At 44.0% G+C, this 14,616-nt stretch overlaps 1 protein-coding gene across 5 annotated transcripts in view; it reads right to left on the bottom strand.

Annotated features, from left to right (window-relative positions):
- STN1 (STN1 subunit of CST complex) overlaps positions 1-13,941 on the bottom strand; it is a 46,109-nt gene extending 32,168 nt beyond the window's left edge. For 2 of the 5 annotated variants that reach the window (XM_030335084.2, XM_032595239.1), the window contains exons 1-4: positions 13,541-13,732; positions 13,037-13,228; positions 6,545-6,640; positions 387-455 (exon numbers count right to left, since the gene is read on the bottom strand). In XM_030335084.2, the coding sequence (XP_030190944.1) occupies positions 387-455; positions 6,545-6,640; positions 13,037-13,169 (298 nt within the window). In that variant the 5' untranslated portion in view covers positions 13,170-13,228; positions 13,541-13,732. Of the gene's footprint in view, positions 1-386; positions 456-6,544; positions 6,641-13,036; positions 13,229-13,540; positions 13,734-13,904 lie in introns of those variants that run through there. The other 3 variants (XM_030335085.1, XM_030335089.2, XM_032595238.1) reach the window with 3 other exon arrangements.
- Between the last annotated feature and the right edge of the window lie 675 nt (positions 13,942-14,616).

Here is a 14,616-nt window from a genome sequence, read left to right as displayed (position 1 = left end):
AAAGTCTTCAAAATCTTCTTTGGTTAAGGGATATGCCTGGAGCAAGGGGGTTCTGACCTGACTGGCAAATAAGCTGAAACATCTCGACTCACGTAATAGCTGCCACGGTAAAAATGAAACGCTGGAATTCCCAGCAGCCACGTCACACTCCTGCAGGCTCAGGAGGAAGTGAGCACTAAAGAGAAGGGAGAAACAAACACAACTAGCTCTTCTAGGATATTAGTCTGCACAGTAGCCAGAGCTCCGGGCACAGCGCTTCGAGCTGATCAACAGAATTCACCAGCGGATAAATGTGAAAATTTAACCCTACAGCTGTTGTGATGAACCACCTTGAGTAAAAACCATTGGTTAGCTGAAAAGTAAAACAGTGTGTCAAATAAAAGTACCTGAGGAAGACTCGGTATTGTTCGACTTTTTCCAGCAGATGCAGTTTATAACTCCAGTGCTGTCATCCACTGCAAGAGAAGCATAAAAGGGTAGAAGAGAAATCTGGGCACTGCTAGTGAATCAGTACACCGACATTGGATTTTGCCATACCAAAAAATGACATTTTTCAATAGCCTGCTTGGTCAAACCCTTACAAAACTCTCCTACTTAAAAAAAAAAAAAACTTTTTTAATATTTATTCATTTTTGAGAGACAGAGAGAGACAGAGCATGAGCAGGGGAGGGGCAGAGTGAGAGGGAGACACAGATTCTGACGCAGGCTGCAGGCTCTGAGCTGTCAGCACAGAGCCCAATGTGGGGCTCGAACCCACGAACAGCGAGATCATCACCTGAGCCGAAGTCGGACGCTTAACTGACTGAGCCACCCAGGGGCCCCTCCTTCTATTTTTAGAAGTAACCTCTCACAGTATGCCAAGGAGTTAAAACTGCTTGTCTGCACATGCTGATGTAAAACACGATCCTAACAGGATGTAGTCAACATTTCACTTACCCTGCCTCAAGGGTACTGATGATTAATGATTTTAAGTTTATTTATTTTGAGAGAGAGGGAGAGAGAAAGAGAGAGAGAGAAAGAGAACACGTGCACATAAGCGGTGGGAGGGGCAGAGAGAAGGAGACACAGAATCCCAAGCAGGCTCTGTGCCAACAGTGCATAGCCTGATGTAGGGCTTGAACCCAGGAACAGTGAGATCATGAGCTGAGCCGTAGTTGGATGCTTAACCAACTGAGCCACTCAGGTGCTCCAAGGGTACTGCTGATTCTTGACCACACCTCTCCTAAAAATGGGGTCCTCAGGAAGTTAAGTACAAAAATCTCAATGAATGCAACATGCAAAAGCGGCCTTGCTCTCCCACGGTGAAACAAGGCAGCGCTGACATGGTCTGTGGTGAGAGGCACTTAGAGGGTAGCCTTCTTCTCTCACCATTTGCTCTCTCATGAACTCTATGATTTACCAAGACAGAGCACCCCAAATATTCTGACACGGACTTCTCTTTGTGAACAAACTTCTGCACAGTCCTTAACACTGCAGGGGATGTAAGGAAAGCCAAGTATATTGCAGAAGGGAAAAGTTTTATTTTCATAATGGCAAATAATTCTATCTTGTTCACATAAATAATTTTGGCTTATTTTATCCTTAATGAAACACACACACACACACACACACACACACACACACACACACACACACACAGAATTCCCACTGCACTTGAATTTATAACTGCAGAGAAACTGGAAATGCTTGCTATGGGATGACAGGTGTTTCCTCTTTGTCTAATTTCTGAAAAACTCAGAAAAGAGATCAGTGGGCCTAATGATTTTCTAGAAGATCACCGGCAAGGCTGTTGTTATAAAAGCCCATGTAATATAGAACATAATGCAAATTTTTTTATTGCTGGTTTAAATCTGTGTTGAAAGCAGAAGCCAAGAATACTTCTTATATGAAAATAAATTCTGGATGGATTTTATTAAATGTAAAACAGGTGAACTTAAAATGATGAGAAGAAGATATGGGTAAATACTTTTGAACTTTGTGCTTATAGTTGGTGGGGGGATTCTTTAAGCAAACCCGAAAATCAGAACTCATTTTTAAAGGTCTGATATATATGACCAACTAATAATTAATACTGTACAGCAATTTTCCAAATGATAGGGCTAGTGTCTTAATATATAAGGAGCTCATACAAATGAATAAAGAACAAGACCAGAGAAAAAAATGGCAAAAAAAAAGAATATGCAACTCACAGAAGATATAAAAATGAACAATAAACGTGTCAGTACACTAAATTCATTAGTTACCAGAAAAAGAACAAACATAATGTCTCAATTACTAGAATAACAAATATTAAAAAATACTGATACCCTTTGCTGTTTCAAAGAGACACATGCACCCCAATGTTTATAGCAGCACTATCAACAATAGCCAAAGTATGGAAAGAGCCCAAATGTCCATCGATGGATGAGTGGATAAAGAAGATGTGGTATATATATATACTATGGAGTATTCCTCGGCAATCAAAAAGAATGAAATCTTGCCATTTGCAACTACGTGGATGGAACTAGAAGGTATTATGCTGCTAAGCGAAATTAGTAAGACAGAGAAAGATAAACATCATATGACTTCGCTCATATGAGGACTTTAAGACACAGAATGGATGAACAAAAGGGAAGGGAAGCAAAAATAATATAAAAACAGGGAGGGGAACAAAACATAAGAGACTCTTAAATATGGAGAACAAACAGAGGGTTACTGGAGGGGTTGTAGGAGGGGGGATGGGCTAAATGGGTAAGGGGCATTAAGGAATCTACTCCTGAAATCATTGTTGCACTATATGCTAACTAATTTGGATGTAAATTAAAAAAAATTGTTTTTAAATACTGATATACCCTCACATGCTGTTAGTGGAAGTGTAAATTCATATCAAATTTCTAAAGAGCAAGTTAGGAAACCAGTTGAATTTTTAAATGTATATATCCTCTGACTTCGTGATTACTTCTAGAAATTTATCCTGGGGAGAAAAACAGAGTAAGTACCCAGATTTATACATCTTGTATAAGGCCGTTTGTTGCAACATTGTTCATAATACTGGAAGTTGGGTGGCTCAGTCAGTTGAGCGACCAACTTCGCTCAGGTCATGATCTCACAGTTTGTGGGTTTGGGCCCCTCATTGGGTTCTGCACTGGCAGTTCAGGTCGGGTTCTGTGCTGGGAGCTCGGAGCCTGGAGCCTGCTTCAGAATCTGTGTCTCCTTCTCTCTCTCTGCCTCTCCCCGGCTTGCACTCTCTCTCTCAAAAATGAATAAACATTAAAAAAAATTTTTTTTAATGAATTACAATGGCATAGCATATGGAGGTAAAAAGTTATAATGAAGATTTATGTTCACTGCTGTTAAAAGATATCCATGCCTCATTTTAGCAAAGAAATCTTATATAATATTTTTTTAAGTTTATTATTTTGTGAGAGACAGAACACAATAGGGGGAGGGGCAGAGAGGGAGAGAGAATCCCAAGCAGGTTCTGTGCAGCCAGCATGAGCCTGATGTGGGGCTCAAACTCATGAAACCCTGAGATCAGGACATAAGCTGAAATCAAGAGTCACGGACACACAACTAACTGAGCCACCCAAGAGCCCCAAGAAATCTCATATATAATCTAATTCACATAAAATGTTAAATAGTGTACCTTGACAGAAATTATTTTAAGACTTTAAAATGATAATAGCAGTTTCTTTTGGAGCATAGGAAACGGACTCCACGTTGAATGTACATGCTCACTGTAAGCCTCATTTCAGAAATATTGAGAGAGAAATATGCATAACAGCTCAAGGAAATAAGACATATATATTTCTCCAATATTAGAAACATGTAAAACTATTAGGAAGGATGTTCACCCAAACGTTGACATTGTTTTTATCTTATTTATAGGGTTTTACATGACTTTAATGTACTTCAGTAAAATTTAGTCTAATTTGAAATTTTATTTTATAATGAATATCATCTTAAATCAATAAGGAAATTCTGAATTAAAAAATTGTTTGACACCTCTAGGCACACTACTTCTCTGGCCAGTGACAAATCTTGGTTTATCATGTAGTGTAAAAAATATTAGCACATGAACACTTGTTCTAGGATGTGTGAGGACACTGACTGCAGCCTCTCCAGGACTCTTGGTCTGAACTTAAACTGCTGCCAAGTGCTCTGGGCACTGCCACCAAACCCTCTGACCTTCTGGTTTGTAACCTCTCCTGGAGGGTGCTGCTCCCCGGCAGTGTAAGGTCTGGCTGCTGGAATGCCCTGGTAGGGGAGCCCCCTTGCAGTGCTGCACAACGTGCTCCCCCATTCGCCTGGGTCGCTGGCCTTTTGTTTCAGCAGTGGAATGAGTCAGCGACAGCAGGAAACACCCCCAGCACAGGCCTGTAGTGAGTCAGGTGGAGCAGGACCCAGTACGGCAGGGAGTGGCCGCCTGGCAGGTGGCCCGAAAGCCAAGATGGCCCTAGGACAGCAGGGAGGGTGCAGCTCTCCCTTGAACAGGCCTCACAAGAGTTAAAGTCACAAAAGCATTTCTACTCTCAGTTACCTCAACCCTCAGATGTTTTTCATTTTCCCATAGCCCACAGATGGGTCCTGTTCTTGTAACATTCATTCTAAAGAAACTGTTTATTGGGGAAGAGTCAAACATATCACCTTCATCTTGTTTTAAACTCCTGACCTCTACATAGTTTCCATCCCAGACCCCATGAGAAGGGGAGGAGCTTGGGAAGCCCAACCTATCCTAACAATAAAGCATGCTGTACCCAGCAAAAACAAAAACAAAAACAAAAACAAAAAAAGCAGATGAAGTTGGTTTTTGGGGGGAGGGTGAGCTGATGGGGGAGAGAAAAATCAAATTGAGTTATATGGAGATATACAGCTCACTGGAGTCAGTAAATAGATTGGATCTATAAATCTCCATCAGTGGAACCTTGAGCAAATGACTGGACCTTATTTTTCTCATCTCCAAAACGGAAAGAACGTCTGTCCTTACTATTTCAAACGATTAGCGGGAGAATAACACCATGTACGTGAAAATGCTTTGTAAACTGAAACTACCATTTCATCACTGATATTTGGAGAGGTAGTACTTCATTATACTACAGAAAATGTACTTGCCCACAGCTGAGTATGCTGTAGGAAATTGGTGGATATTTGTTGAATTGTCTGGAGAAAAACAGAACGAATACCTTTGGTAAAATAAAGGAGAGAAGAGATCCAATATGGGGATGCCTGACAAGACGATCTATTTTAAAGTTTAAAAAATATATATATGCTGGGCAAAAGCAGAGGGCATGAGGAAACTCATCTCTCACATGTTATTTTATAAGCAGGAGACTGTCACATTCAGGGAAATGAATACCTGTTGAAGAAAGGCAATGATATTGTATCTATACATTAGCTATCATACACAGACTGCCAGTGAAATGGTGGCAGTCAACTTGTTCAACTGCCTTCTGTCTCTCCACAAGGAGAGCAGGAACACAAATCCAAGGCAGCACACCAGAAAGCAACAACGTCAATTACAGCAAAGATTTGGAATCCGAAGTTAAGCTTCCCACTAAATATCTAGGTTGGCCTCCTAGCTGCAGAGGCTCTGAGAGTTGCACAAGGCAACAGATGAAAATGCTTACATTAAACTCAATGAAAAAAAATCAAGACCCATGACACTAATTGCTGCTGTCCAAACTATAGAAATCCTTCATTTGGTTTCCAACATCATGAGGGGAGGGAAATTTTATGATAACAGATATTCACCCCTGAGTACCAAAAGGCTTTTATTAAGAAAAGATTTATTTTCAAGTAATTTCCATGCCCAACATGGGGCTTGAACCCACAACTCCGAAATCAAGAGTCACATGCTCCACCAACTGAGCCGGCCAGGCACCTCCCCAAGAGACTTTTTAAAAACACTGTTCTGGGGGCACCTGGGTGGCTCAGTCAGTTGAGCATCCAACTTCAGCCCAGGTCATGATCTCAAGGTTCATGAATTTGAGCCCCACATCCAGCTTGCTGCTGTCAGCCTGTCAGCACAGGGCCTGCTTCGGATCATTTGACCCCCCACTCTCCCTCTGCCCCTCCCCTGCTTACGATCTCTCTTTCAAAAAATAAATAAAACATTAAAAAAAATACTGTTCTGGATACAAATCTTATTATTTTTATACTTATCTTCTTAAAGAGTCTATTTTAACATTAATCTGGCCTTTTTTATTTTTAAAGGTACCAATATAAACATTTGTTACCATCCTTTGCCGTTTATAGCTATGCTCTCAGGTATCAGGTATCTAACCTTGATCATCCAGAGATCCTAGACTGTCATATTTCAATTCTTCCACCTCCAAACTCCCCATCAGCTGTCACGTGAAAGTATGCATCAGTGTCATTCTTACTTTTTGCGTCACTTTACACTTGGTCCATGTCAGTGGCCCCAAGGGGCTCCTAATAAAGGAAAAGTGCGTGGGCTCTGTGAGAGTCCCCAGCTGCTCTGAAAGGCTAGGGTTGCATGATATTCAGTGTTCCACTAAGTGGGGTCCTTTCACATAAACTCAGTGTTGGGCACAATTGTTCTTACCTCCATAGCTGTAGAAAGTATCCTTTTCTCTTCTTCCAATTACAGTTCCCAAGATCTCCACCTGTTTTATTGGATGCCCATTGTAAAAAAATACTCCTGAAATTAAAAAAAAAAAAAAATCAGCCCTTGACAAATGGCAAGCCCCAAGAAATTCAAATGTCTTTTCCTTAAGGGTTCTAAGTAGAAAGTTTGGCTTTACTGAAGCCTGTACAAATGTAGAAAAGAGAAAACCAATGTTGCCCAACTAGATCTGGTTAATCTTCTTTCCACTTGTGAAAATGAAATGTGCATCCTTGTGGACCTCTCACAAGGGGCCTGAAAACAGTATATTATGAGACCAAATCTATTTGGAGAGGCTATAAAAGAAAAGAGAGGAAATCACAAGAAAGGCTTCTTTGGCTTTTTTACTTGATCATGACCTGAGCCAAAGTCTGACATTTAACTGACTGAGCCACCCAGGCGTCCACCCCCACTTTCTTTTTTAAAGAGAAGATAATTAGGTTACAAAATGCTGCCTTTGGGGCCAGATTATAATTCAAAAACTTCTCTTCTTAAAACTGTTTTCAAAACCCAGAGAACAGATGCCAACGGGCAGCTTCCTGCCAGAGGAGAGACCTGAGAAGACAAATCATACGCTAACACCTGGAGGCCTTTTGTGGACTCTGGAAGGGTTGTAGAGGGACTCCTGGCTGCAGTGAGTCCCCGATTCCCACCCAAGGTCCCAGAGCTGTCCTGGCTCCTGCAGAGCTTCCTGTCTGCACACCCCCAACATCCTAACCTAACTCCCTATTCTGGCTTAAGCTACTGGCATGTGCATGTCTCTCCTACAGCTAACGAAATCCAAACTAAAACCTCCAGCTTGTCCTTTTTCCCACCGTGATGGCTGAATTCTTTAGTTTTAGAAAGAGGCTATAAACATTTAAATGGCCATTTCCTTTTAAAATAAAGATATGAGGGGCGCCTGGGTGGCTCAGTCAGTTAGATGTCCGACTTCGGCTCAGGTCATGATCTCGCAGTTCATGGGTTCAAGCCCCACATCGGGCTCTGTGCTGACAGCTCAGAGCCTGGAGCCTGCTTCAGATTCTGTGTCTCCCTCTCTCTCTCAAAAATAAAGACTAAAAAACAAATTTTTAAAAATAAATAAATAAATAAATAAATAAATAAATAAAATAAAGATATTAATTGTAAACAAAGAAACATTCACCAATGTAGGCATCTGACCACCTCCTCCCTCCCCACCAAGCCTGGACAGAGCCTCTCTTCTCCACACCTATAGGGCTGGGCAGCAGGACGGCCCGAACCCTGAAGCCCTTCAAAACCTCCAGACTGGCCTCCACTGACGGCTCTCGTTTCCCATGTGGATAAAGGGGCTGGGGATGAGACACTCATGGAGAGTCCCAGAGGATGGACAAGGAGGCTCTAAGCCTCAATCAGCTAGAGATCCTAGAAGGGTGAGATGTGGTTGGAAGGAAAACATGGTGGCAAATTTAGCCAAAAGAAGGCCCTCTCCCTGGCAGAGCATCCTTCTCAAGATGACTTAGTGGATTAGAGACCATGCCCAGGGCAACAAATGGGGGCCATGAGCTGAAATGGCAAGGCTACACAAGGGAAGGAGCCCGAGTCACTGTGTCATTCCCAAAGAGAGTCACCCCCTTCCAGGGACACTTGGGTTGAATGGGGACAAACTGGATCCACAGAAAATCCACGACATTTCAAGTGCAGGATACTTCCAATCAACTTCTGAGTTCTTACGATTGATATCTAGGCCCCTTAGTTACCACCTTTGGTGAGACCTTTGGGGCCTCTGCCCCTGCCTGCCTGCACTGACGAAACACAAAGGGCAAGTTCAGAGGAGGGAGAGCCCTGCAGGACCTCCGCAGGCAAGCTCAGACTTCCTGTGGCAGAAGAAAGTTTAAATCAGGAGAATGAGCCTCACCTATGGATATGGGCATGGAGTCCTGTCCTGGAGCGCACCCCAACACCGTGCCCTGACATGCTTGTGTGCAGAGAAGAGCTATGGCATGGCCCTCCTTTGCTGCATGGGCCAGGTGGGGCTTAGAGTGGCCTGAACTCCAGGCTGAGGCTGCTCTCTGGCTGCAGCCAGCACTTTCTGCTTCCCCAAATGCATTGTACAGGTAATAGCACTTTCTATCTGTGTCCTGAACAGAGCCAGATTGGAACCGTTCTCTGAACGTGACTGGCCTTCCCCTATCCCAGCTCAAAGATGGTCTGTCCTGGGATTGGTTTGCATTAGAGACAGCACACTCCACAGGATTCCATGTGTCAGTTGTGGCCCCAGGACCACAAAATAGGAGGAGGCAGAACTGTGGAGACCTCTGGACCCATTGGAGGATCCACTGTCTGTCCCTGAAATATCTTTCCAGCTGGTCCTAGAGCCACTATGGGGTGCTTCACTGGTGATGTCTGAAAGCCTGAGACAGTCTCAGGCCTCTGTGGGTTTCCCTGGACACCCTGGTACGTGCTACTATGGTGGTTTTTATAGTAAAGAGCTGACACACTTTAAGAGTGGGAAAAGAGCTAACCAAAATGTATTCTGCTTACGTGGAAACATACAAAAAAGGTGGTAACAAGACTGGACTAATGACACAAGCCAGGGAAGTCTTCAAGTCACCTGTGATGGAGGCTAATCCTCCAGTGTTGCAAACTATGCTGTGCCACTCAATAAAAATCTGAACAGGGCTTCACTTGAGAACACAACAGACTTTCTCAAGAAAGCACAGGAAAAGAGAGACCCCTAAACTTTTATCTCCTAGACTGACAATGGTCACCTTCAAGGACAGACCTAGTCACTCCAAGGTGCAAACAATCGTTCCAATCTTAAGTGACTGATGCAATAAACGTCTTAAAAGCATCACAGAACAACGGAGAACAGATTTAAAAGAAAATAACACAGGGGTTGAATCAAAACAGAGAAAATCAACTGAGGAGGAAACACGCTGCTTGGAAACAGAGAAGACACTTCCCAGAGTGTATGGAATCATGAACGCCACATATCAGAAGCACAACCTACAAGAAGATGGCGGAAGACATGGAAAAGAATTGGGAGAGAACTTCCTTCTATCAAAACAAGATTCTCTTCTAGGACAAAAGGGCTCAATAAAAGTTGGATGGCAGCTCTGCTGACCAAAAGAAAGCTCAGTAAGCCAAGAAAAGAAAATAACCAAGACGACGGATACTGGCTTATGTGGAGTTTAGGCTGCAACCCGAAGTGTTTCTGCTCCTGCTGCCTTTGTTCCACATGCAGCCCAAGGAGGCGCAAACATATCAGGGGGAATCATCTGGATCATCAGGGCTGAAGGAAGGAGGAGGGTCAGGCCAGGAGGGTCCAGGGATCTGGAATCACTCAGGCAGGCCTGATTCAGCTTTCACAGTAGCCAACCCCCAAACAGCCACCACTCCAGCAAGACATTTGTCTGTTTTCTCTCTTTTAAAAATATTTTTGATTTACCTCTTTTTAGTCTAACTGCTGTTATTTAATTGATGTATGAATGCATTCAAATACCTAAGATACTATTTATCATTAATTTTTTATTTTATTTTAGAAAGGGGGGGTGTGGGGCACAAGGAGAGAGCGAGAGACAATCTTAAGCTCAGCAGGGCTCAATCCCATGACCCTGGGATCCTGACCTGAGCTAAAATCAAGATCAGATGTTCAACTGACTGAGCCATCCAGGTGCCCGATAAGATGCTATTTTTAGTATAATTCTTATGAATACGCTATTTCCACTTCATTGGACCCTCAAGAATTAGATAATATAAGTACTGTATTTTGATTTAAACATTCATTATATCCCATTATTAAAGTCTGACATGGATATTTAGAATAATAAAGACAATTTCTTTATGCTATAAACAAAAAGATGAAGCAAAAAAGACCCCAAAACCTATAAACACCACCACCACCACCACAGTCAAACTTTGTAACATTTTTTTCTTAACATTTTGTATTAGTTTAACCCTAAATTCACAGAGTTGACATTTTGCAACCATTTTGCAAGGCAATTCTGATGGCAAATAAGCAGAATAAGGTCAAATTTCAAGTCAAGGTCACAGTCTCCCACAAGACTGCTCTTTCTTCAGTCACTGACCCTAAATTTGGGGGTTCTCAGGCCACCCACACTTCTGACCAAAGCACTACAAATTAGGGGTTCCTGTAACTCACTCAGTTTTGATAATCTGCTAGAATGGCACACAACTCAGGAAGGTGCTAGACCTATGACTGTAGTTTCTTAGTAAAGGGTACAAATCAGGACTATCTAAATAAAGAGAGGCATAGGACAAGGTCTGGGAAGGTCCAAGCACAAAGCTTCCATATCCACAGAACACATCACCCTCCCGATAAATCAATGTATGATTACCAACCAGGAAAATTCACCTGAGCCTCAGTGTCTACAGTTTTTACTCGAGTTTCAGTATGCAGGCAAGACTCAATCCTTGGCCACACAACAACTCAATCTCCAGCCCCTCTCCCTTCCCAAGGGGTTGGGCTGATGTCACCCAGCTGGAAATCCCAGCCCTCTCCGATCACACGGTTGTTCTTTCAGGCATGGACAACCCCCATCCTCAAACCAAACCAAAAACAACACAGAAGTAAAAACCTAGACTAGACTAGGGGAATTTCCCACCCTTAGGGCCCTACAGTATAATCTAGAGAGTACTACTCTTGTGAAATTATGGTTGGTGTCTGCTTCAACCATGAAGTTTCATTTTAAAAACAAGAGTAGGCAGTTAGTTCGGGTTTTAACAGGATGCCTGGAGGCCAGCTATCAGGAAATTTAGATACCCGTCCGCGGCAACACTCCAAAACCAAAGCCACCAGAAGCTGGATCAAAACAGACAGACCCCAGACAAAGAAGGCCAGAAACCCTGATCAAGTAAGGGAGAAAAGGCATGAAACCCTGTTCACAAAAATATCCCTCCCAAAGTAATAAAGTTTCCACCCCCTAACAACTGTCAATACAAGACACAAACCCAAAACCCCAGGCACAGCTCTCCACTAAGTTAGCCTGTTCTCACATCTCACTTTAATAAACTTTCCCACTTGCACTGCTCAACCATGTGTCTGGTCTCTCCTTGAATTCTTCCTTGCTAGGAGACAAAGAGCCTCTGGCAACATCCCTGGGAAGGACTGGGTGGAGGCACAGGGCCCAGGGGAGTGGTGAGGGGGGGTTTCCCCAGTCCACCTGGCAACAAAATCACATCTGGAACAGTATTACCAGTGACATAGCAAAGACCATCAGGATCAGTTTTCCTTGGTTTGTTGTTAATACATCGTAAAGTCCTTGAGCCACAAGAAGCGTTAAGCCCCTAGCATGCCCTGATATTTCCTTGAGCATCTACAGAAGACCTTTCTTTCAAATGCAAGGCTGGCATTTGGTGTGAAATTGCTTTCTTCCTGAGTTGAGCTATGAAGAATACCGGCCTGTTCTGGAAAATGGACAACTGTGGGGGAGGACGGCTGCCTTCCAAGGAAAAACAAAAAACAAAAAACAGACAATCTCCAACAATAATAGGAAACCAAGGTGTGGTGAAAAATATGCACAAAAGGCTTTAAAATAAGGCCATCCAAATATATTTGTACATAGAACTGGAAACACACAAAACATCCTCTCATTAGAACTGTACATACTTGAGATTCTTGACTACTTCTGACTCACAGCTTGCTATTTGTTCAAAACAGCAAAGAGTTTAACCAAACTTCTCATATAACACAGTAAACATGTGAAGACCCATGCACAGCTAAGTGCATTATTTAAATCTACCTCAAATTATATTTGTTACGTCTTAGGTATGAAGAACCTATCTTTATTCTACCACTTTAAAAAAAGTGATTTCTTTAACTTTACATTTTTAATACTTTTTTTGCCCCAATTACTATTTCTTTGAGGGACCACTACATGCCTGGCACTGTTTTAAGCACTGTAATTACATAGGTGTATAAAGCAGATCACATCTTTCCTCTCAAGGAGTTTATACAACTTGGTTCTGATTAAGTGAAAACAAAACAAAACAAAACCCCACAAGAAACTCAGGCCTGGTTAATCCCTATTTTTACAAAGAAGACACCTAACCTTTACAGGTGAGTCACATGCCCAGGCCAGTTAAGAGGCACAGTTGAGAAAGAGAACAAAGCCTAGAGATGCCTGGTCCAGTGAGCTTTCCACCAAGAGCTGTCCCAAAGAAAAACTACTTAGCCTGTTATAATATGAGAGATCTCAACTGCAGACAAAAACATTCCTCAGTACAAAGGTTACTTCCCCAAGCATTTATTTTAAGAAATAAAATTGAGATTTAGACTTTTTAACTTGCATAGAAATGAACTAATTTGAGAGTCCACGCTAGGTCATTTTCCGAGTCTGCAGGAGGCAAGGCTCTCCTGAAAGCCGCTAAGCCCCTAGCATTCTGCAGCTTTGAAGAAGGCTGGGGTGCAGGTGCAGCACAGGGCATCCTCCAGGCCCACCAGCCACATACCTGGTACCTGGCAGGACTCCTTCAAGTCCAGGATATCCCTGATGTAGAGTTTTGCAAAGGCTAGAAACACAGGATCCAAACCCCACAAGAGGGAAGGGGTCTCCTCTTCAGGTCGGCTGGATTCAGACTCCATCGGGAGGCTGGGCTTTGGCTTCCAGCCAACCCTGAAAGGCTCTGCGTCACTGAATCGATCTAGATAGGAGACAGAAAAAATCAGGATGCAAAGCGTTTAAAGTGGGTGAAATTGGCATGGCCCCGAAGCTGCTCCCGGGCGGGCATCCAGGACTCCGGTAGGGATAAATAAACCCAGGGGTCCGGGGCCTGTCCAAGCCAGGGGCCTAGAGGAAAGAGGCGCTCCTTGGGTGAGGGCCTGTACGTTCATTATGGTTCTCTCTCTGGAATCTCCTCTGCCCCACGGGAGTATTTCTCCTTCCCCCGAAGTACCAACTTCAAAACGGCTAAACGCTAACTTTTCACTTCGGGGAGATATCCATAAAGGCGTACCCTGAAACCGCTTTAATGGGCGGGGTCCAAGAGGAAGGGGCGCCCACGTGGCCAAACACCAGGGGGGTCAGAAGGGGTGGATCTGTGCGTCGCCCTGCCCCTACACCTTCCGGTTCGGGGATACACTGAGGAAGGGAGGAAAACGGAAACGAAAAGCAGACCCGCTCCAAGCCCCTCCCGCCGTGTCGCGACGCTGGCCCCCGGCCCCCTGCCCTGAGGAGCGCGCAGGCCCGGCCCTTCCGGGCGCTCAAAGGCCTCGGGCGCCAAGGCCCCGCCCAGCGCAGAAGCGCCAGGCCCAGGTCTTCTTAGCAGGCGCGGGGGCAGGACACACCTCCCGACTTTCCACCCACCCACCTCTCCCCACCTGAGCCTTCCCTCCCGACTGCCGGAGTTTCGCCACGGCTCCGCCCCGCCCCGACCGCGGCCCCGCCTCATTCCAACGGGGCCCCGCCCCAATCTCTCTGCAGGTGGCGAGCCTGCCTAGCGTGTTTGGCTCAGGCAGTGCTCTGGTCCCTCCATCCGCGCGTTCTCCATGGGCTTCCGCTGGAGCGCGCAGCCCAAATCTCTGAGGCCTGGGACCTGGCTCTGCAATCCCTGCTGCCCGAACCCCATCCTCCAAGTCTCCCTTTCAAGCCGTCTCCCGTTAGTGGTAGGACGATGAGTCAGGACCACCAAGACGTTGGGACTGGTTTGGGGGGCACGGGGTTTTTTCCTGATATATTGAATGAACAAATAAAAAACGCAATACCGAGAGCGGGACTACATTGTGGTATACTTTAAATGTTTACTTACACTTGGTGAGTGATCTACTAACACACACACACGATATTGGGACTCTACTCACATCGGAGATAATGTCAGTATCTAAATGTGAGACCTTGAGTGAATGTGAAGTCTTGGCTCTAACCAAGGCTAGCCTTACAAGATCATGGCAATAAATTTTGTCTTCTTTCCTCTTATTCAGTGTATTCTCTGGAATGTTGTACACTTAAGAATTTTGAAATACTGGCATTTTGGTAAATCATGGCTACCTTGATGGTGCTTGTCCCCATTGGCCCTAATTTAAGGTGAGAAAA

This window comes from Lynx canadensis, chromosome D2 (genome assembly GCF_007474595.2).
Source record: "Lynx canadensis isolate LIC74 chromosome D2, mLynCan4.pri.v2, whole genome shotgun sequence".
NCBI lineage: Eukaryota > Metazoa > Chordata > Mammalia > Carnivora > Felidae > Lynx > Lynx canadensis.
This window is presented reverse-complemented; position numbering and strand designations above follow the sequence as displayed.